We start from the raw sequence: 24,817 nt of genomic DNA on the forward strand, positions 1-24,817 counted from the left end.
CAATTTAATCATGAAAAGTATGGGTTTTTGCTACAGAAATGATGCGAGCGCGAAGCGCGAGCTGAAAATTTTTATATTCCAATCTGAAAAGCGGACATTTTGAGCACGATTTTAAATAAAGAACGAGTTGTGTATCTCAATCTCGCTTGCTGAACATTACAATCTTGTTTTTTTTTAATGCATATCCGGAATTATTGGGGGGGCAAAATGATATGTTTGCCCCCCAATATTTTCATTGGTGGGGCGATCGCCCCCCCTGCCCCCCCAGGATCGACGCCTCTGTATACAGTAGAATACTAGACCCACACTCATCCATGTAGACTGACTGACTTCAAGACTTAGACGTCCATCAAATATTATCTGAACTTCACAATCTCAATCTTATGCTTCTAAATTATTTTATATTCATCGTCTCTTGTTATATCCGAATCTTAATACTTCAAATTGTGAACTGTAACTGATGATTAAATACCCAGTGATTTGAACTGTATAATTTTCTCCAAAGTTTCTTCATTACGCTTCCCTTCTAAATTATAATTACCGATCCCAACATGACAATAAGAATAAAGCTAAGAAGTGACTATTAGGACTACCCCTTCAAAGAAAATAACAAAAATCATCTTCGATCGGCCGATCGGGGAAAATATGGCTGAAACAAATTCCGCCCCCCCCCCCCCACCTATTGGCGAAGGCTGGATCTGCCCCTGCAGGTGGGGGTACATATCATCAGGGGCGGATCCAGCTTTTTATAAAGGGGGGGTTGGGGTGGTATGCGAGGGAGCGTAGCGACCGAGTCCAAGCGAGCGGAGCGAGCGAGGGGGAGGGTGTGGGAGGGGGGTGTCCCCCCTCCCACAGTGGTATAGAGGTCGTTGCCATAATAATAATAATAATAAATGAAATAAATACATAGAAATAGAATAAAATAAAGTTACAAGTTAAAAAAAAAAGATAAGATTTAAAAAAATGGTCCCCGGATTTTTTTTTTTTTTTGGGGGGGGGTTGCAACCCCCCCAACCCCCCCTCTAGATCCGCTTCTGTATCATGCAATCTCTACGAACTCTAAGTTAAAAATATACATGTTGTATCCAACGAATTTATTGTATTTCTGTGGTTGTATCTCAATGATCTAATCTCATCGTTTTTTGTTTTTTTTGTTAACAAATATGGGCAAATAGTTTTTAATTTCCTAGGGGAAGATGTTTGTCAAACTCAATTCATATAAAATGATAGGGGCATATAAGGCCTTTATGTGAAAGACTTATATGTAATACCTGTATATGCTAAATAGGTTCATTATTGCGGATTGAAATAATCGCTACACACTAAGAAATAAAGGTTCAAAATTGAACCCCGAAAGGTTGATGCAAAATCAGCACCCTATGGGTTCAAAAATATTGAACCCCTGATTTGGGGTTCAAAAATTGAACCATGCGGTTGGGCTTCATTTTTGCACCCTGCGGGTTCAAAACTGCACCCCTAAATTTTAAATTGAACCCCTAGGGGTGCAGTTTTGAACCCGCAGGGTGCAAAAATGAACCCCAACCGCAGGGTTCAATTTTTGCACCCCAAATCAGGGGTTCAATTTTTGAACCCATAGGGTGCTGATTTTGCATCAAACTTTCGGGGTTCAATTTTGAACCTTTATTTCTTAGTGTGTAGAGGGTATTCATTTGTCTCGCAATCTACTATGGTCAACAAGGAAATTCGTGATCACTCTCGCAAAAAGTGTTCACTAGCTTACAAGTTCACGAGCTTTCGAGTGCCGCTGCAACTCTTTATCAAGTGGCGAAAATTATCTGATAACGTAGTCTACGTAGTCTAAGCTCGTGAACTTGTAAGCTGGTGAACACTTTTTGCGAGAGTGATCACGAATTTCAACGTAGACTACGTTATCAGATAATTTTCGTCACTTGATAAAGAGTTGCAGCGGCACTCGAAAGCTCGTGAACTTGTAAGCTAGTGAACACTTTTTGCGAGAGTGATCACGAATTTCCTTGTTGACCATAGTAGATTGCGAGACAAATGAATACCCTCTAGCGATTACCTGTATATGGTTTACAATTCCTCAATTGTTATGTATGAATTGTGATTTTTAATCACAATGATAATAATGGTATTTATTCATCAAAATCTGGAGCAAGCAGATACAAATTACATGATTTACATGAAATGATTAAAAACATATTGATTCTGTACACAGTAGCTAAATGGCCTGCAACATATTCAAATTACACATTACTATTATTATATATCAAGAAGTATCAACGGATTATGAACTTTACAGAAGAAAACTAAATAGAAAGAGAGCGAGAAAAAACCCAAAGGAATGACAGGGATAGAGCCGAGAGGGAGCACTGAGAAAACAAATAGAAGAGAGCATGGAGGAGGGGGGGGGGGGGGAGTCAAGAGAAAGAGTGGAGTCTGGGGAGGAAGTGTGAGAGAGCAGCTGTAGGGGGGGGGGCATAGAAATAGAGGTATAGGAATATAACAAACGAGGGAAGTAGACAATATCGAATAGAGAGCATAATTCTCATAACTATACAGCCACTGGATGAGTTAACGGGATTTTTTTTATCTTCAAATAAAATTCCGATTGATGAGGGATGTGATAATGATACATCAGAAAGATTAAGTGGGTATATAGTATACTAAAATAATTGAGAAAATAAATGCATATTTTAAACTGCACATGGGATCAAGAAAATAGTTGTAAACACTGATCCTTTATTTTCAGCATTTCAAGTTGATAAAATGCAAACAAATGACAGATATATAAATGCAATCAAGCAGAATCATAGGATTCAATATAAGACATTAGGTTTGAAAGGGGTTTGGAAGCTCAAATTGCAACCGATAGCTGTATTACTATTTAGTTCATTACATTCAGCATTGACACAAGGAAATGAATAACTCGATCTGCATCTTTCGGTGTTACATTATTTTGAATGGTATCAACATGTATAGTGTTTGCGGGTCATAAATTGAAAATAAATGAAATGAAATGAAACTGAACTGAAAATGTTCTATTGTCTCATGGACCTGACAATTTCATGTTGATTATATTTATACAGATAATGATTTAATATACATTTTCCAAGTCTTAACCGGTGAATCATAGTCTCTTCATATAATGAGACCTTGACAATCAACCTCACCAACCAACCAACCAACCAACCAACCAACCAACCAACCAACCAACCAACCAACCAACCAACCAACCAACCAACCAACCAACCAACCAACCAACCAACCAACCAACCAACCAAAATATTTTAAACAATAAAACATTCTCTCTTATTTCTGTAACCAACCAAGGTTTTTTTTAGTAGGGTATCATTCCACAAGAAATTATGATGCAATATCGGCTGTTAACAGATTAGGAGAGTCACGATAGTTCAGGGAACAAAGTACATCAGATTCCATTGTATTCTTGGGATTCTTGACTGGGGTGGGTACTCTGTTTCATGGGAGGCTCTGTTTGGAAAGATCGATAACCTTGACATTTACGATATGGACCAGTAACTTTAGCTTGTTGAATCTGAATATTATTCTAATAACAAAATTCGGAGATAAAGGAAACCTATACAAATTTTTCACAATATCGTTGCAAATAAAGCTGAAAGAGATCTTAGTTCTATCTCTGTAGAGATACGACGATTTGGGAATTATATAGACCAACAGGCCTGCGTCCTGAAAATCAAGGTGGGTACTATAGTTTGTGAATGAATGTGTGCCATGTCATGCATGTGTGTTGTGTGATTTATCATTTTGATTAAGAATGTGGTGCTGGTATAGCTAATAACTTAATTTATACCCGATGATCCCATGACAATTTCCGTGTTAATTATAGGATTTGCAAAAAAATAAACCCAATCAGAAAATGAAAAAAAAAATATATATATACATGACCAGGGACCAATTACATAATTGTAGCTCGAATGTCTGAAGCTCTCATTCTATTTATTTCAAAACAGAATAAGTGATCTATAAACATTTGTCTCATTGTCGGTCATGAAATTTTGTTCATAAATGGGTATGTTTGTGTATGTGTTCGTGGGCCTACTTTAAATGAATATGGGGATGAGTATTGACAGTACTATTGTATGTTTCTTTTGTTAATTATCTTAACTGAAATCACTGGGTTATTTATTCAGATCCCTTGAAAAATAGGATTTGTTATATAATGCACGGTAGTTTATACAATTTGTTTATCAACAAGTCAAACAATGGCACGTATACATATATATATATATATATATATATATATATATATATATATATATATATATATATATATATATATATATATATATAAATAATCTATATATTCTCTAAAAAAATATTCAATTGTGAAATCAAGATCTTAACAAAGAAAGGTGTCTCGCTTCACGGTGAAATTGCTGGTTATCTTGAAAAGAATAGGCCCGGGGAATAGGTGTTTGGAGGTGGGGTACAAAGTCAAATTTAATAATCTCTCCCTCTATTCGTATATTTTCCACTTTTTTTTAAAAATCGCTCCTGAAAAATGTCACTGACCCAGCTGACCCATCCCCACTAGCGTACCTACGGGCCCACGGGGGGGGGGGGGGGGGCAGTCTGCCCCCCCTGAAGAGCCACCCATGCAAAGGACGTATCCTTGCCCCCGGCGCCCCCTGACCAGCTTGAAAGACTTTTTTGCCCCCCCCCCCCTGACGAGCTTGAAGACTTTTTTTTTTTTTTTTTTGCTTGTCAATTTTTTTTCTGGTACGAAATCCTTTATTTGTGATTGAAGACCTTTTTTGTTTTGTTTTTTTTTGCTTGTCAATTTTTTTGGCGGACGGTTTTGCCCCCCCCCCCCCCCCCCCTGTGGAAAATCCTAGGTACGCCACTGCCCATCCCGTTCGTGTTTTTCAAGTCGTTCTGTATGGATCGATGTGAACTTTGATGATTATGATATATTATTCTCATTTTCTCTTTCTCCTCGACCATTAAGCTTATCTTTGAGAGATTTCTTTCAGATCCTGATCGATCATGGTTCACGTTTCTCTTTTACTGCTGGTGACAGTCATCTTTGGTAGCTGTTTTATATCAATCTCAGGACAACATGTTCAGTTGAGTCTTGGTGTAGAGACAGAGCAATATACTGTACCATGCAATGAATATCAATATTTCCGTGTTGATGCTACTGAACCATGCAAAGACTTAAAAATACAGGTAAACACTATACACATATTTTATTCATGCAGCGACACGTCATTTTTTGTAATATTTGTTTAAAAAGGGCAGACAATTGCTAATTCTCTGTTTTTGAAACATCAATTTTTCATTTTTATTAAAGAGGGCAGACATTCTAAATGCAATAGAAGAGGTGTCTGTGCTTCAGAGAGATGTATACTGCATGTGCTCTCATCATCATCATCATCATCACCATTATGAGTTATCATATTCATAACGAACATTTACTGCATTAGGTTCGAAATTTGATACTAAATGAATTATTGTTTACTTATTGAAATATTTCTGTCAGTATAAAGCTTTGCTTTGGGAATTTAATTGAAGAATGATAGAAATTTAAGAGATCGAAACTCGCAAAGAAACAAATAATATTTTTTTAAATATATGTTTTCGATCAAAACATTAAAAATATATTAGATCTTTTTTACGAAGAGATAAATAAATAATTGAAGACTGCCACCAGGTGGGTTAGTCGCTAAAATATGAAAACGATCTCGATTTGATTGATTAATTTTAGGTGAACCACGCTGAAGGGGAACCTGACCTATACGTATCTCGAGGACCAGATAGATTCCCAACATTTAAAAGTTTAGCTTGGTCTTCTTATGAATGGGGTTCTGAGAGTCTAATCATCTCTAGTTGGGATCCAGAGTATGTGATAGGGACATATTACATCGGGGTTCTTGCATATTGTGGTTCAGATGTCGATACAGGCAATATCCGTAAGCAAATATTCTATCATATTATGGTTGCAATTTGAGCAATGGTTTTATCTTCTATCTATATCGAGCAACATGATTTAGGAAAGTAACATACTAGCAAATAGTTTCTGAAATTATCGTATCACTTTATTAGTTCAGGGAACCCTTATTTTTATGCCGACTAAAGGGAAAAAAGAGAATCATCATAATGACACATATAGTTCATGAAAACCTTTCAATATTCTTATATAGGATAACCGTTCCCCTCCAAATTCAATTACAGTGGTTAGGGCGAGTAAATTAATTTATTCCAAATGTATTGTATAAATTCATTTTTTTTTCATTTATAAACCGATTGTTCCTATGTATTTTTGTATTTCAATAACATGTTTGTTTTGGGGTAAATATATAATCTTTATAACTCTAAGCATCTATATATGCTTCTTTATTTCCCTTCTATCATTTGTGAACTAGTTCCAGAATACTAAAATAGATAGATTTTAAATGCAAAAAAATAATTTTATAATCATAATTGTGAGATATTGCCTATTTTAATTTTTGAAAAAAAAGTAAAACAACGTAAAACAGAAGCATTTCTCATCTTCGACTGAAAGGTCCATCACTTACTCTACTGTCTCTCTAGACTCTACCATATGTTATCTCTCTCAACAAATATTTTATTTATTGTTTTAGCTGCCAAGTTTACCCTGCTAGCAGAGCATGTAACATCGAGCCATCCTCATGATGAAGTATCATATAATGGTCAAATCACAGACAACATAGATGCTCAAAACTACAAGTACTATCGCTTCTGTGTACCATCAACCTGCTCCAATATCGTTGTGGGATTGGAAAACTGCATTAATCCTTCGACATGTCCAACAACCTATTCCTATCCTGAGCTCATTGTTTCTCGCTCAATTCAAAGACCAACCATCAACAGTCATGCTTGGAAATTAGCCTCCATTGACGTCCGCAGTGTTACCTTGAATCATGATGACCTTGACTTCTATCCTGGTCATTATTTTGTGGGTGTATATGGATGGTGTACTCCTGATAATCTTTGTGGTGATATGTCAACTTGTGGACCATGTTCATATGCAAATAATACGGAATTTCGTCTGTCATTGATAGTAACCAATGTGACAGAGAATTGCACTCCAAAGGAACCTCTAGAGCTTTGTAGTACAGGTGGAACCAAAATCATGATGTCATCTGTTAAGGTTCTCATCCCATCATTGTTGCTAGTTTGGTTCATTAATATGTTCTAGCTAGGTTCCCTTTGTCTCCCTTTTTTTCTTATTCTTTCATTATTTGTTATCCTCTTCATACTTCGTACTCATCTTTCTCTTAAGTTTCCCCAACTCCTTTCACTTTTGATATTTTTGTTTTTATAATCTTGCATATTTGGTGTGTTTTTATTAAATGGAAATAATGTACAGTAATATTCCTACTAATATTCACCTTCTTTTAAATAAGCAAATTTTACGGATCCCTGAAACATTTAGAAAAAATTAATGTTTCATTATACTATTTTATATTTTCAAATTGACAATGATGCATTTTAATGACATCCTCTTTTGAAGAAGATTGAAGAGTATGTATGCATGACTGATTCTAGACACTAAAGTAATTGTTTGTGTAAACTTTAAACTCTAAACTACAGAAAGTAACTGTGTGAAAAAGCAGGACATAATCTCTTGTATTTCTTAGCCTATTATAATAATTATTTTCATTTAAAGAGGGGTCAAAAGCTAAAGGAATTAAAGGGGAAAGAAAAGTAAAATTAATGGGGGGGGGGGAGAGCTTTGACATGAAGAGATAAGAAATTTGATATTAGAAGAGAAACAGGAGCTTTAGAGGTGTTAATGCACAGCAAGTTACCAAAAGTACTAAAATAGAAACTAAGATCTAAAACAGGGATACAGTATTTATATGTTTCTGATCTGTATCTTTGAAAAATAACACCTTAAATTTTCAATAACATATGTAAACAGAACTCACTGAATGTATATTACTTCCTCTCATAATTTATTTCACTTCAAATATATAGTACAATGATTCTTTTGTTCTCTGTATTCCTTGTAAAAATAAATATATACACTTTTCTACACACAAACAATATTTCTATTTACAAATATTTTCATACAACACAGCAAACAGAGGAAATGGACTTAAGTAAAACATTTTTAGTAATAATTACATGATTGAAAGATTGTTCAAAACGATAAGAAATTAATTGGACAAGGTATCAATACTATAAAATATATCATACATGTAAATGTTCTGTTAATCATCACACACATCTTAAGTTGGTAGACATGGATGCAAAATATAAAGAATTATAGATAACAGTGTTTACACAGCTTTTAAGGTACAATGCAACTGTTTACAATGGTGAATAATCATCACAATGTTTGTATTTTATTATTCTTGTATCAATGTTGGAAAACAAACAAATGTTATAAGTCAAGATCAAAGGTTCATTGTAATGACTAACATGAAAACAAAATAAACTTTGCATCTAATGAAAAACTCTTCGCTTCTTTTCTTGCTTTAGTGTGTACTATCATCCTAATTCAACACAGTAAATACATTTTTCTTTGTTATAAGGATAAATACACAAGCTATTCAGCTGCTGTCATAATGCAATTTGTCTTTTCAATCATATCATAAAATCAATTGCATAAAATACTAAAATGACAAAATTATTTAGCATTCAGTGAGGAATAAACATTTTCATACAAAATACTTTCCACATATACACATACACATTCATTAAACCATTTTTTAAATAGATTTGTATAAATCAAGTATATAAGTATAAACAACAACAAAATATTTTGTGGAATATTTTCTTCTTATCTCTTGAAGAAAATTCAAATAGATTTGTAAAATCATCCATGATTTATTTAATTTGCTAAAATAAAAACAGGCTTTGTTCAAAACAAACCAAAGAAAATATATTTATTGTACAAAGTGTTTACTAGTTTTAACATACATTTTAAAAATATATCTTTATGACCATGTTAAATTTGCATAATTGTATTCAATTTATAGGCTGCAAGTCATGACATGGATAAAAGTGATTAGATGAAAGGCACAATAATGTCATATGTATCCACAGAAAAAAAAACCTTTTTGTTTTGTTCTCTGTTTAAATCTTGGAAGTTCGGAATATCTTCACTTGATTGAAGGATGTGTTAGTATTTCATTCATGATATTTTACATAAAAATTAATAATAGAGATATACCACATAATATAGTCAAAGTCTTCATAATGGACGGAGCTGAAATGCAGTGTTAATGAAGTCTAACCTTGGAATGTCAAATGAATACACACCATACATCACATTTAAATGATTAACTGAAGTTCACACATTCAATAAAGCTAACACACCAATACCCATTTAAATTTCTAAACAGCAATTGCATTACATAATGTTCATTATAGCAAATGCTTTTAAAATACAATAAATATAATACAAGGTGATGCCAACAACAAGTCTTGAGTTTTTTTTTTTCCATTTTTTTTTTTACATTACTAGGGTTGTATATCATGGACTCATTTGAAGCATTATTTTTTTCTTCCAAAGTTGAACATTACTCCATTCTAAAATCATAAATGAGATGGGAATAATACTAGGTGAAAAATAAGTTACCACACAATTTTGCATAAATCTGCATAATTACTCAACATTCTATAAGTATAGTAATTATACTATCCAAGGCAATTTATCAGACTAGAATATGGAAAGCATGCATTATTATCTTTTTATTAAAGTAAAACAGATTTCTGAGGGTCTAAGAGGGTGTTGCAAGAAAATATTTGCGATCAATTGCAAATATTCTGTTGCAATTTTACAACTGATAGATCAACGTTAATTAGAGCAAATCAGATTAAACTTCTTGTTTCAAGGAGCAGATTAGCAATCAATCACTAATTCTCAATTAACTGCAAGACATATGATTGATTTAGGGATCAAAAATAGACTTGCAATTGATCGTAAGTTTCTTGCAATGCCCCATTATAGATTTGACTTGGGTAGACTCAACTGTATGTTCACTTATCAACAATCTTTTAAAACTGATTTAAGAACTGAACCTGAAAACTGAAATGTGAAAAAAAAAAAAATATTGGATTGAAATAAAATAAGACCCTGCCAAACCTCCTTTGAAAGACAAATCCTTATAATATATCTCAATAAAGGCAGAAGTTATAGGATATAAAATATATACTTTGGTGTGCGAACCTGTTTATGGTGTCAAACTAGAGTGACACAAAGAGACAATACAATACAAATTTGTTGAATCAAAGAATTTTCAAATATTAGAGGTTCGAAGGATTCAGTCACATTTATTGAAGAAATGAAATTCAAAGTGTTTGATATTTTTAGACTTTATATTTAGTATTGATGTTGTGTTGTTGTTCTATGGCCTGTAGCTGCATGATAGTCTCATGTCTATCAGGTGTCAGATCTGTCATAAGCTGCTCAGCGATACGATTACGTAACCTTGTCCCAACCTGTAATTATAAAGAACAATTATTGAGTAAAAGGAGAATCTAATTCACTCAATAATGATAGAGAATTAACAGATTTGGGGCACTGTATTAAAATATCAAGTAACATGAAAATAAAGAACATGAAATAAGAGCTTAAATCGTTAAAAATTACAATGTTATTTCAACGTCTTACAATGTTATTTCAAAGTCTAATGGACATTCCACATTGAAGATGGCCTTAATAAGTGATAAAGTAGACCTTATTGTATTTGGAATATTTGGAGCTTACAAACAAATTGATTCTGCCTTGTAAAGTGAGCTGCGGATAGAGATGGCCCAGAAGACAAATAAAGTTGTCTTTGTAGACAGGTAAAATATGATGCAAAGAATCACATGAAATATGACCTCTGGAGACAGGAAGTCCATAATGAAGGTCTGATCATAATTCACTTGTCTATTTTGTTTCTTTTGTCACTAAAGATATTAGGTTATTCCCCTCAAAACATAATATCTAATAATCTAGAAAGTGTATAAAGTGCCTGTATCCTAATGCACAAAATACCTATACCATCACCCATGGTAATTACTATATAGTATAGATATTTATTGTTTGAGAACCGATATTGCCATTAATGAAGCATGATTCTCTTTGTATGGCACTTGGTCTCTCATCAACTCCCAATTTACTACCCCCATTCCAGTAGAATATTAATACAAGAATCGGTTTGCATGCATGTCTTGTGAACGTCATCTTCAAGTGAAAGTTTGCCCTGACAAAAAAGGTATGGTAAAAATAGCAGAAAACTATTTAAAGGAGAATGAAACCTTTGGAACAAGATAGCTTGTGTGAAAACAGAAAAATCAAAGAAAAAGATCAATGAAAGTTTGAGAAAAATCAGACAAATAATGAGAAAGTTTTGAGCTTTTGAATATTGCGATCACTAATGCTATGGAGATCCTCAAATTGGCAATGCGACAAAGATGTGTGATGTCACTTGTGAACAACTCTCCCCATTACTTTAGTATGTATTTCACTTAAATTACATCTTTTATTACATCTATCAGAAAATCATGTGTTCTTTCTATAGGAGGGCGTGTACTAACGATTTTTAAAGAATACATCATGAATGAAGAGTTTGTATCACCATAAGAAAAAGCAAAAAGAGACATTTTGGGGGTATTTCATAGTCCATCAAAGGGAAAGTTGTTCACATGTGACATCACACATCCTTGTCGCATTGCCAATGTGAGGATCTCCATAGCATTAGTGATTGCAATATTCAAATGCTCATAACTTTCTCATTATTTGTCTCATTTTTCTCAAACTTTCTTTATTCTTATTCTTTGATTTTTCTTTTTCGACACAAGCCTACTTGTTCCAAAGTTTTAATTCCCCTTTAAAAATATTGGTGAAGGTTTGAGGAAAATCCATCAAAGTTTATCAAAGTTATTAGAAATTTGATTTTTTATTAAATTTGTGATGTCATATGCAAGCAGCTTTCCAACATATGTAGTACAAAGTCAAATCAAATGTCATTTTTTTCCAAATTTTTTTTTTTTTTTTTCATTGTAACTTCAGTATATCAACAGACAAATCATTTGAAACCAGCTCCTGAAAAGAAACAAAAATTTAGTTACCACAAACCATTAAAAAATTGAAAATTATCTATTTCATATTAAATAGCATAGGGCAGCTGCTCATAAATGATGTCACAAATCAATTCTAATAATTTTCTTAATCTCTGATGGATTTAAAAAAAAAACTTTCATCAGTATTTTTTTAATCATACTTTTTTGCATTTTTACAACAAGCTTCTTGTCAGGGTAGAACTTCCCCTTTAGTGAATAATTCCTTGAATACAAAATGAATTACTGATTTAATGAGACTTACAGTTTTAGGTCTTTGTGTCATACGATCTCTCTCATTATTAGGCTGGTAAGGATCAGGAGTAATAGATCTATAGTTAGGAGGAAAGGAAGTTAACCCTCCAGCAGTAGTAGTGGTAGAGGGTGCTGGTGTCACGGTGTTTCGACTCTTTGACTGGCGCTCCGAACCGTTACCAGATGACTTAGATCTCATAGCTGGTCAAAAATAAAATGGGATAATCGAAAATCAATCAAATGTTTTGACAGATGACTATAATCTGTACCTGCACCACTGTCTTTCTAAAATAAAATATCAAAGGATAACTGTAAAAAAAAAAAATCTTTCATTGGGAGGATCATGGAAGAAACCATTTGTATCCTCTATCCTTAAATGGTAGATGTTACATACTTATCAATACAATGATCACAGTCCATGATTTCATATCAATTTGGTATTATCAAATAAAGGGAATGTCAAATACAATTTCAATTACACATGCTATATCATTTAAGTCTAGAGTAATGTAAAATCATGTGCGATTATTCAAACATGTGTCAACATTTATGGTAGTCCTTAGACAGACTGTTGGCTATATATTATTTATAGAACTGAAAATCAATATTGCAGGTTTGATAGAATGTTCAATGTAATACTTGAAGTGGATACATTTTCATGATATCTAGGTCTGGAGGAGTCAATCCAATTTACATCCCCAATAAAAAAAAAGAAAAAAAAAAGTAGATAAAAAAATAAACAGCAGTAGTCAATATAAAAATGATAAATCTGAGATATCATTTACCAGATAACTACTTTATAATCAATCAATTCATATCATATCACATGGTTGAGAATTTTCCTGTACTAGCACAAGAAATTAATGAATAAAAGGTTACTATAAAGTTATGAAGTGACAGATTTATAATGATGGGTAAATCAAAATTAAATAACAACAAACTATGTCTCACAATATTAGTGATTTAGGAATTTTGCATGATATTACAAATATATTGGTTAGAACTATGTGGTACTAGTATACATTGTGATGGAAAGTGTTTAGGTTATATTTAGCAATATATAGTGTTAGCAGATAGAATGCATATGGTATGATCAATAAATTATATTTTCATGGGAGGTCATAATTACACATCACTGATGGGGGCACAAAGCTATTCAGTAGAGCCTTCAACAATACTGCATCTGGTGAAAAGTTTCTGCTTGAATTGGTTTATGTGTTTGCCTATTTTGGAGGTCTGTCAGTTCTGAGCAATTTAGATAGGATACTGAAAATTTCCATCCATCCATCCATCCATCCTCCCATCCATCTATCCATCCATCCTCCCATCCATCTATCCATCCTCCCATCCATCTATCCATCCATCCATCATCCATCCATCCATCCATCCTTCCATCCATCCATCCTCCCATCCATCCATCCATCCATCCATCTATCCATCCGTCCATCCATCCATCCATCCTCCCATCCATCTATCTATCCATCCGTCCATCCATCCATCCATCCTCCCATCCATCTATCTATCCATCCGTCCATCCATCCATCCATCCATCCATCCATCCTCCCATCCATCCATCCATCCATCCTCCCATCCATCTATCTATCTATCTATCCATCCATCCATCCATCCTCCCATCCATCTATCCATCCATCCATCCATCCATCCATCCATCCATCCATCCATCCATCCATCCATCCTCCCATCCATCTATCCATCCATCCATCCTCCCATCCATCTATCCATCCATCCATCCATCCTCCCATCCATCCATCCATCCATCCATCCATCCATCCATCCATCCATCCATCCATCCATCCTCCCATCCATCCATCCATCCATCCATCCATCCATCCATCCGTCCATCCTCCCATCTATCTATCCATCCATCCATCATCCATCCATCCATCCATCCATCCGTCCATCCATCCATCCATCCTCCCATCCATCTATCTATCCATCCGTCCATCCATCCATCCATCCTCCCATCCATCTATCTATCCATCCGTCCATCCATCCATCCATCCATCCATCCTCCCATCCATCCATCCATCCATCCTCCCATCCATCTATCCATCCATCTATCCTCCCATCCATCTATCTATCTATCCATCCATCCATCCATCCATCCTCCCATCCATCTATCCATCCATCTATCCTCCCATCCATCTATCCATCCATCCATCCATCCATCCATCCATCCATCCATCCATCCATCCATCCATCCATCCATCCTCCCATCCATCTATCCATCCATCCATCCATCCTCCCATCCATCTATCTATCTATCCATCCATCCATCATCCATCCATCCATCCATCCTTCCATCCATCCATCCTCCCATCCATCCATCCATCCATCCATCTATCCATCCGTCCATCCATCCATCCATCCTCCCATCCATCTATCTATCCATCCGTCCATCCATCCATCCATCCATCCTCCCATCCATCTATCTATCCATCTATCTATCCATCCGTCCATCCATCCATCCATCCATCCATCCATCCATCCTCCCATCCATCTATCTATCCATCCGTCCATCCATCCATCCATCCATCCATCCTCCCATCCATCTATCTATCCATCCATCCACCCTCCCATCCATCTATCTATCTATCTATCTATCCATCCATCCATCCATCCATCCATCCTCCCATCCATCTATCCATCCATCTATCCTCCCATCCATCTATCTATCTATCCATCCATCCATCCTCCCATCCATCTATCTATCTATCCATCCATCCATCCATCCTCCCATCCATCTATCTATCCATCCATCCATCCATCCATCCATCCATCCATCCATCCATCCATCCATCCATCCATCCATCCATCCATCCATCCATCCATCCATCCATCCATCCGTCCATCCATCCTCCCATCCATCCAAAGACAAGAAAGTGGACAAATCTGTGATAAATCTTCAAATTTCCCTTAGTATTTGCTTTGCTTTGCAATGAAAGCACAGTCTTTGATACTTTGGTTATACAGAATAACTGTGTCTAAGGTGAATAGATGATTTAAATTTGTGTTGAGTGAAAGGAAACTTGACACTTGTTTCAACATGATTAATACAGCTATCATAGATTTTCTAATATATGTTTGATTTATCTCAAATAAAATCAAACAGAAAATATAACTTTCATATATCTTGGCTCAATATCAAGATATACTACACCAACGAAGATGATGATGATTTCTAATCAATAAAAGCAATGTGATATGGTGTTAAAATATTCTATTTAGAGTTAAAATGGGTCAGCATTAATTTTTTTCTAGATTAAAATCTATCAATATTTTATTAGCAGGGTCAGCGTGACTGCATCTCATGGAAATTCAGTTCTGTAAAAAAAATTTATTACTACGTATGTATAAAAAGAATGGAACTGCAATTCATAAAAGCAATTCTCATTTTCAATGCAGTGGTGACAATAAAATCAAAGAGCAATCACTAAAAGAGAATGCACACTCCGCAACTAAGTTGTCAATCGCTCAAGATGACTGAATATAGGTGTTTGAACTTATGATGATAGCAATTAAAAGACCAAATGGTGAAATACCAAAATACACAGCATAATTTGAAATGAAACAATAATTTATAGGCAAATCAAGAAATTCTTTTGAAACAATAAATCCCCAATTTCACTTATTTTGCATTCAAAGTACACCAATGGAATCAAATCCTTGTAATGAACAGAAGCTGCAATCTCCAAAGCAAATTCTTTTTCTTCAAGTAGGTTCAAGAGTAAATGACACATTGCACAACAAATCGAAATTTCTTTCCCTTTGTAATTAACCAACAAAAAGAAAAACACAAGTTTACAAGTGGGAGGGAAAGGGGGTGGGGGGAATAAATTTCATGACCACTATAATTCCAATACTGTACATCTTTTGAATCAATTACAGTGAATTCATTCCATCCACTACAAGACTTTCAAACCATTCTACCTTTAACGATCTGTACTGGAGTGCCTTGAATGGAATCTTTATAGACTAACATAATAAAATATAAAAAGAGAAAGTAGATTACAAAAAACATTAATTTGATTCTTCAACAAGTGGAATGCCTCTGGCGGTCTCAACTGCATCACACGATTCAATATAGCAGCAGTACTGACTTTGAAAACTACTATAACATAATTATTCACAAAAAACACAATTCATATAATGATACAATACTATGTTCATTGACGATAATTGACATTTGACCTTGATCATGCGACCTACATGTAAGACTTGTCAGTGATACTTGATTACCCCTATATCCACATTTTATAAAGTATATCTATAAACATTGAAAGTTATGACAGCAATATAATAAAATCATCCAAAATGGCCAAAGTTCATTGACCTTAAATGACTTTGACTTTGGTCATGTGACCTGAATTTCGCATGAGATGGTCAGTGATACATGATTACTCTTATGTCCAAGTTTTATGAACTAGATCCGTACACGTTCAGAGTTATGATGGTTATTCAACAATTTCCCCCACCCCCAACATGGCCAAAGTTCATTGGCCTTAAATTACCTTTGACCTTAGTCATGTGACCTGAAACTCGCACAGGTTGTTCCGTGATTGTTGATTATTTCATGTCCAAATTTTATGAATCAGATCAGTAGTTATAGGTGAGACCTCATCCTATTTGACCTTTGACCCATGACCTTTGACCGCATGACCCGGTCAGCCTTTGACCTTTGACCCATGACCTTTGACCGCATGACCCGGTCAGCTTTTGACCTTTAGCCCGGTCAGCCTTTGACCGGTCACCCATGCCCTTTGACCACATGACCTCATACCAACTTGACCTTTGACCTTTAGCCTGGTCAGCCATGACCTTTAGTCCGGTCAGCCTTTGACCTTTAGTCCAGTCAGCCATGACATTTGACCCATGACCTTTGGTCCAGTCAACCTTTGACCTTTAGCCCGGGCATCCTTTGACCACACGACCCCATGTCACCATGAAATGGTATTACGACGCAGTTATGCAACCACCGTGATGCCATAGAATTACCCTTATCGCACCGTCGGTATTGCACCACCGTTGCGTCATCGCCGCGTATAGGTGATTTTCGGTCGACCTTATCACACGATTGCAGCGACGTTGCACGGGTATTTTTAGCATATGATACGATGCACAAAAAGACATTTATACATGCAGTTTCTTATTTAAAAAAGCGATCATTCTCCGCCTACCGGCGGATGTCAAGCGCCTCGCATGATGTCACCAGCTACGCAAGCACCGTGATGTCATATCCCAGGGAATTACCCTTTACCCGGTATGCAACCACCGTGATGTCATCCCAGGGAATTACCCTTAATGCACCATCGGTATTGCACCACCGTTGCGTCATTGCCGCATATGGATGACTTCCGGTCGACCATATCACACGATGCAGCGACGTTGCACGGGTATTTTTAGCATATGATACGATGCACACAAAAAAAAACATTTATACATGCAGTTTCTTATTTGAAAAGCGATCTTTCTCCGCCTACCGGCGGATATGTCAAGTGCCGCGCATGACGTCACCATAAAATGGTGTTAGCGACGCAACCACCGTGATGTCATCCCAGGGAATTACCCTTTACCCGGTATTGCACCACCGTGGCGCAATCGTCACGTATAGGATACGATGCACAAAATAGACGTATGATTTCTATACAGTTAAAAAGTGAAAAGTTATCTTTCTCCGCCTACCAGCAGATATGTCAAGTGCCTCGCGGTTCACGAATCGATCGCCCCATGCACGGCCAACGCGCGTCATTGAACTTGGGAGATCATATTCAAGGTGAAATTATACAATTATTGGTAATCCAACATGTGATTATAATAGTGACATCTCAAGCTCTACTCATTCCAGACTTTTACACATCAAAACTCTCTGACTTTTTCATACTGTTTTGTTCATACTTTTCATTTAACTCACATGACCTGCCCGGCTCTCTGACTCGCAAAAAGTATACTATATTGAAACCGGTAGATGCCTCCTTTAAATCAACTTCATTCATCCGCATTACATATGGTGATAACATGAAACACTATACAGTCAAGGATGATTCTTTATTATTCTCATCATTTATTTTATTCCATTTCAATGTAGATAGGTTCAGATATTGTATCAACAGCAGATTTTGATACAAAGGTAAAATAATGTAAGTTATGTTATCAAATTATATTGTAATGATAAACTAATTGTTAACTGTTCATTGTTAATATGAAAGTGAAGTTCTCGTTTTTCTATTTCTTCGCTTAACTTAATGGATTGTAACACATGTCTATGGATGGCATTCAGAAAATATGAACACAATGAACTTCAAACTGTCATTTATGTTGACGGCGTTTTCTTGGATTATTATTATTTGACAAGCTGATGTTTGTGCCTTTAGTTGTAGACTCCATCTTCACCCTCCGTTTCTTCTCCACCATCATCATTATCGTCATCGTCACCTTGATACTGGAATAAGCCATCGAATCGTGAACCATGCCTGGCTAACACTCTCTGTACGGCTTTCCGGAATTCCATGCCATTCTCTAATCTTTCCGTGAGATCGGACACGATTTCACGATTGATGTCAGCGTCTTCGAGGTACACGTTCTGCTGCAAGAACTGAGAGTAAAGATCGAAAAAGATGCGTTTGACTGCCCAGAGTAGTTTCACGTGAGCCTTTGTTTTAGCGTCTTCTTCTTCCATTCCTTCTGAGATGTATTTCTGATATTTTTCGTCTCTCAAGTCCTCGGTGGCTATCATGGCTTGGTCTAACCATCCTCGATAAGCGAGGTTGTCTTCAGTTTCTTCCATGTTTGCTGTCATTGACGATTCGTGTCCATCGCTTTCTGATACGCTCATTTCGGAACCATCGTTGGATTCTTCAACTCTTTGCATTTGAGAGGATGGGTCGGAGTCTTCATCTTCACTCGTTTCTTCTTCAGTATCATGCTTACGGATTCTTACGGATTCTTGAGGATTCCCATGCTGCATGGGTCATTCCAATGTGGATGAACATATTTTCCTTGAGATTATACATGTATGAAAGATTTTATGAAAGCATTAATTAATCCGTAGAATCCGTAAGAATCCGTAAAAATCCGTAAGAATCCGTAAGAATCCGTAAAAAATCCGTAAAAATCCGTAAGCTATAATCCGTAAGAATCCGCAAAAATCCGTAAGAATCCGTAAAAATCCGTAAAAATCAGTAATAATCCGTAAGAATCGAAGTACCTTCGCGCGCGTTTCATGATTACGTATTATTACAAGGTAGAACGTTAATTTTCTTCATTTCCCAGCAAATAATCATCGAGTCAACATGAATACGTTGGATATGTCCAACCGTTACGCTTGTTCACGATGCGATAAAACCTTTAGTAGGAAGTATGATATGCAGAGGCATGAACAAAACGAGCATGATACTGAAGAAGAAACGAGTGAAGATGAAGACTCCGACCCATCCTCTCAAATGCAAAGAGTTGAAGAATCCAACGATGATTCCGAAACGAGCGTATCAGAAAGCGATGGACACGAATCGTCAATGACAGCAAACATGGAAGAAACTGAAGACAACCTCGCTTATCGAGGATGGTTAGACCAAGCCATGATAGCCACCGAGGACTTGAGAGACGAAAAATATCAGAAATACATCTCAGAAGGAATGGAAGAAGAAGACGCTAAAGCAAAGGCTCACGTGAAACTACTCTGGGCAGTCAAACGCATCTTTTTCGATCTTTACTCTCAGTTCTTGCAGCAGAACGTGTACCTCGAAGACGCTGACATCAATCGTGAAATCGTGTCCGATCTCACGGAAAGATTAGAGAATGGCATGGAATTCCGGAAAGCCGTACAGAGAGTGTTAGCCAGGCATGGTTCACGATTCGATGGCTTATTCCAGTATCAAGGTGACGATGACGATAATGATGATGGTGGAGAAGAAACGGAGGGTGAAGATGGAGTCTACAACTAAAGGCACAAATATCAGCTTGTCAAATAATAATAATCCAAGAAAACGCCGTCAACATAAATGACAGTTTGAAGTTCATTGTGTTCATATTTTCTGAATGCCATCCATAGACATGTGTTACAATCCATTAAGTTAAGCGAAGAAATAGAAAAACGAGAACTTCACTTTCATATTAACAATGAACAGTTAACAATTAGTTTGTTATTACAACATAATTTGATAACATAACTTACATTATTTTACCTTTGTATCAAAATCTGCTGTTTATACAATATCTGAACCTATCTACATTGAAATGGAATAGAATAAATGATGAGAATAATAAAGAATCATCCTTGACTGTATAGTGTTTCATGTTATCACCATATGTAATGCGGATGAATGAAGTTGATTTAAAGGAGGCATCTACCGGTTTCAAGTCAGAGAGCCGGGCAGGTCATGTGAGTTAAATGAAAAGTATGAACAAAACAGTATGAAAAAGTCAGAGAGTTTTGATGTGTAAAAGTCTGGAATGAGTAGAGCTTGAGATGTCACTATTATAATCACATGTTGGATTACCAATAATTGTTGTAATAAGAGGCAGAGAGAGCCGGCTTTCACCTTGAATATGATCTCCCAAGTTCAATGACGCGCGTTGGCCGTGCATGGGGCGATCGATTCGTGAACCGCGAGGCACTTGACATATCTGCTGGTAGGCGGAGAAAGATAACTTTTCACTTTTTAACTGTATAGAAATCATACGTCTATTTTGTGCATCGTATCCTATACGTGACGATTGCGCCACGGTGGTGCAATACCGGGTAAAGGGTAATTCCCTGGGATGACATCACGGTGGTTGCGTCGCTAACACCATTTCATGGTGACGTCATGCGCGGCACTTGACATATCCGCCGGTAGGCGGAGAAAGATCGCTTTTCAAATAAGAAACTGCATGTATAAATGTTTTTTTGTGTGTGCATCGTATCATATGCTAAAAATACCCGTGCAACGTCGCTGCATCGTGTGATATGGTCGACCGGAAGTCATCCATACGCGGCAATGACGCAACGGTGGTGCAATACCGATGGTGCATTAAGGGTAATTCCCTGGGATGACATCACGGTGGTTGCATACCGGGTAAAGGGTAATTCCCTGGGATATGACATCGCGGTGCTTGCGTAGCTGGTGACATCATGCGAGGCGCTTGACATCCGCCGGTAGGCGGAGAATGATCGCTTTTTTAAATAAGAAACTGCATGTATAAATGTCTTTTTGTGCATCGTATCATATGCTAAAAATACCCGTGCAACGTCGCTGCATCGTGTGATAAGGTCGACCGAAAAATCACCTATACGCGGCGATGACGCAACGGTGGTGCAATACCGACGGTGCGATAAGGGTAATTCTATGGCATCACGGTGGTTGCATAACTGCGTCGTAATACCATTTCATGGTGACATGGGGTCGTGTGGTCAAAGGATGCCCGGGCTAAAGGTCAAAGGCTGACCGGACTAAAGGTCATGGCTGACTGGACTAAAGGTCAAAGGCTGACCGGACTAAAGGTCATGGCTGACCAGGCTAAAGGTCAAGTTGGTATGAGGTCATGTAGTCAAAGGGCATGGGTCAAAGGTCATAGGGCATGGGTCAAAGGGCATGGGTGACCGGCCAAAGGTCAAAGGCTGACCGGGTCATGCGGTCAAAGGTCATGGGTCAAAGGTCAAATAGGATGAGGTCTCACCTATAACTACTCAGATCCATAAACTTTCAAAGTTATGATGGTAATTCAACAAATACCCCTAACATGGCGAAAGTTCTTTGACCTTGGTTATGTGACCTGAAGCTCAGGCAGGATGTTCAGTAATACTTGACTAACCTTAAGTCTGAGTTTCACGAACTAGGTCCATATACTTTCTAAGTTATGTTGTCATTTCAAAAACTTAACCTTTGATTAAAATTTAATGTTGACGTCGCCGCCGCCGGAAAAGCAGCACCTCTAGTCCCCCCTGGTCTCACTCTGCTATGCAGGTGAGACAATAAAACCAGAATGAAGAATTATGATCAATAGATTTGAAATTATTTGAAACATTATTTCAAATATTTCATAAGAAATAAGATAAAACTGCAGTTAATTTGATGATTATTGCCAACAATATTTGTCATTATTCCTGTAAAATGTAATACATCTATATCTAATCTGATTTAGTTTGCAAATCTTGCAACAGAAATAGATATTCTTATCTGAATCATACAAATATCATTAATGATACAATGCCCTTCTCTAACATACAGAGAATTATATTCTGGTTCAACATTTCTAAATAAAAACAAAGGATGTCACTAAAAATGGGGGGAAGGGGCTGTCACCATATGATTTTCAAGTAGTGAAAAATTGGGACAGAGAGGAGGAAAACAAGAATAACAGAAGAGTATAAAAAGGAGAGGTCTGGTCTACGACCATCATATAACACTATAATACCCCTGTAATTCAAGTAAGAAACAATATGATATACCCTTTCAATCATCACCTACCTCCCCAATCAAAATATCATGATGCCACCTATGTGTACATTAACTCCTACTTTGATCTTTGAATGATAATGTTATGCATTTTACATGAACAAATAAGAACACATTTGTGTTATTTATTGAGCCAAGCAGGTCTAATCTTTTGACCCTTAGTAGCAACCACACAATTACACAAGCTACTCTAAATGAAAGATTTTATGTGCAGCAGATGTTGGCAGTGCGCTCAATGAATGTGAGATATTAATGAATGGGTGAAGCTCAAGCCAGATCTCTGCATTAAGAAGGACACAATACTTACGTGGTAAACGATTTGTTGATGTGAAAAAACCTGAATGACAGATATCATGCAGTATAGACCCAAATGAAAGAGAAGGAATACACATGCAATGGAAACCATTGTTTCACTCAAATGGGATATGATAGCTAGCTATATATATATATATATATTTATATATACATATATATATATATATATGTTTTTTTTTACATATAGAATGGGATAAACTTTAAAGCATGGAATATGTATAAATTTATTTTTCAATGATTTTCAAAATAATATATTTATGAATTTTATAAATGTTGGTTTGAATATAGGCACACTCAAAGTGAATGAAAGGGTATACAATTTAATATGCTAGCCTACTTTACATGCAAGTATTTTTGTCAATAACTCAATATTTGCTATAAACATGGGTAGGTAATAAACATACAAAAAAACCAACACATTAATGAATAAGAATGATTAATTTAAACACAAAACAAAACAAAAAGTAAACATCATTCATTGGAAACCCAATCACCAAAAGAAAAAGAAAATAAACGGGACTCAGTTGAATCAATCAGAATCAGGTATTGAAAAATCACTCTCATCCAGGAGCGAAAAAGTATCACAAAGCAAAGAATAAGAAAACAATTGTTCTTTAAAGCAGCTACGGTAATCTTGGTATTTTCTACTCCTATTCAGTGTGTGCAAGGAAAATAGCAATATAAATTAAATAATCATTGGATTTTACTTTGATGAATGTTTGGGTTTTGAAACTAAAAAATATGTGCAAGATTTATTGAAAACTATTGAGTTAAACTAAAGGATATTGAAGAAGATAAACCAAAGACTTACTCATTGATGTGAAAGGGCGTGACATACTTGATACAGCATACTCATAGTCATAAACTTGAGTCTGTAGTTCATCAACTCTATTGAAAGCATCTAGTTTCATATTACGCTCATGATGTAATCGAGATTTCACCTGCAGCATACATAGGATTAGTAAAATTCAATTAGAACAGATTCACACGATGCATATATTAGAAATATGACACTGGTATCATATTTTATTTATATAGGGAATTGTTTCCTATACTTGAGTGATTTTAACCTGTGCTTACCTATTAAACCATAAATGGAGCCATGTGAAAGGAACAATGTCCAAATGGACAGAGATTTTATCCAGGATATTTAGTGTGTTTTAAAGGTCTGAATTCTTAAAGCATCAATGCTAAGTTACAATAATTTGAACTTACATAGTCCTTAAAATTGTACACTATTTATAACCCCCCCTTTTTTTTTTTTTTTTTTTTGGGGGGGTAAATTCATTCAGACCCAATATACACCATATACTCCATTGTTTAGAAATATAATACACCTATCAAGATTGCCACTTCCAGATCACTCAGTTACTATGGAATTTTGATCTTTATCAAGAACACCTTTGCTATTAAAGATCATTGCAAAACTACTTTGCTAGTTTTCAGGACTTTGTAAGACTCTTATCTGCTAATTTCTAAGCTGCAATATTTCATGCAACATATGATTTGAATTTTTTTTTTGCAGCATTTGATTTTCATTACTTTATTTCCATGTATCACTAGTAGCAATTATTTGCACTTGTGCATCTTTATCATCTCATTACCTGTTTATATCCATTTTTAATTGTACACTTATATTCAGCTTTTGGCTGCATCACATCTTTCTCTTACGTCTTAATACACCATTTTTAATTGAATAAAAACAAAAAACTTCTTTCCTTGTCAAGAATTCTTTATATTTGTTCACA

General features: G+C 35.9%; 2 protein-coding genes across 6 annotated transcripts in view; one reads left to right on the plus strand and one right to left on the minus strand.

Moving 5' to 3' along the window:
• Positions 1 to 3,409: 3,409 nt before the first annotated feature.
• LOC129256087 (uncharacterized) lies at positions 3,410 to 10,114 on the plus strand. Of its 2 annotated transcripts, none has more exons than XM_054894376.2 (4): positions 3,410 to 3,702; positions 4,973 to 5,193; positions 5,732 to 5,936; positions 6,609 to 10,114. In XM_054894376.2, the coding sequence occupies exons 2-4, from the start codon at positions 5,011 to 5,013 to the stop codon at positions 7,184 to 7,186; spliced, it is 966 nt and encodes a 321-aa protein (XP_054750351.1). In that variant the 5' UTR covers positions 3,410 to 3,702; positions 4,973 to 5,010; the 3' UTR covers positions 7,187 to 10,114. The 2 variants fall into 2 exon arrangements, with proteins under 2 accessions (XP_054750351.1, XP_054750352.1); XM_054894377.2 differs by having other exon boundaries at positions 3,419 to 3,702; positions 4,998 to 5,193.
• Positions 7,926 to 24,817, minus strand: part of LOC129256690 (uncharacterized) — an 82,019-nt gene continuing 65,127 nt past the window's right edge. For 2 of the 4 annotated variants that reach the window (XM_064097733.1, XM_064097730.1), the window contains 3 exons: positions 23,881 to 24,010; positions 12,311 to 12,501; positions 7,926 to 10,440 (listed from right to left, as the gene is read on the minus strand). In XM_064097733.1, coding sequence (XP_063953803.1) covers positions 10,309 to 10,440; positions 12,311 to 12,501; positions 23,881 to 24,010 — 453 coding nt within the window. In that variant the 3' untranslated portion in view covers positions 7,926 to 10,308. Of the gene's footprint in view, positions 10,441 to 12,310; positions 12,502 to 22,909; positions 23,092 to 23,880; positions 24,011 to 24,817 lie in introns of those variants that run through there. The other 2 variants (XM_064097732.1, XM_064097734.1) reach the window with 2 other exon arrangements.

Source organism: Lytechinus pictus, chromosome 3, assembly GCF_037042905.1.
Source record: "Lytechinus pictus isolate F3 Inbred chromosome 3, Lp3.0, whole genome shotgun sequence".
Classification (NCBI taxonomy): Eukaryota; Metazoa; Echinodermata; class Echinoidea; order Temnopleuroida; family Toxopneustidae; genus Lytechinus; species Lytechinus pictus.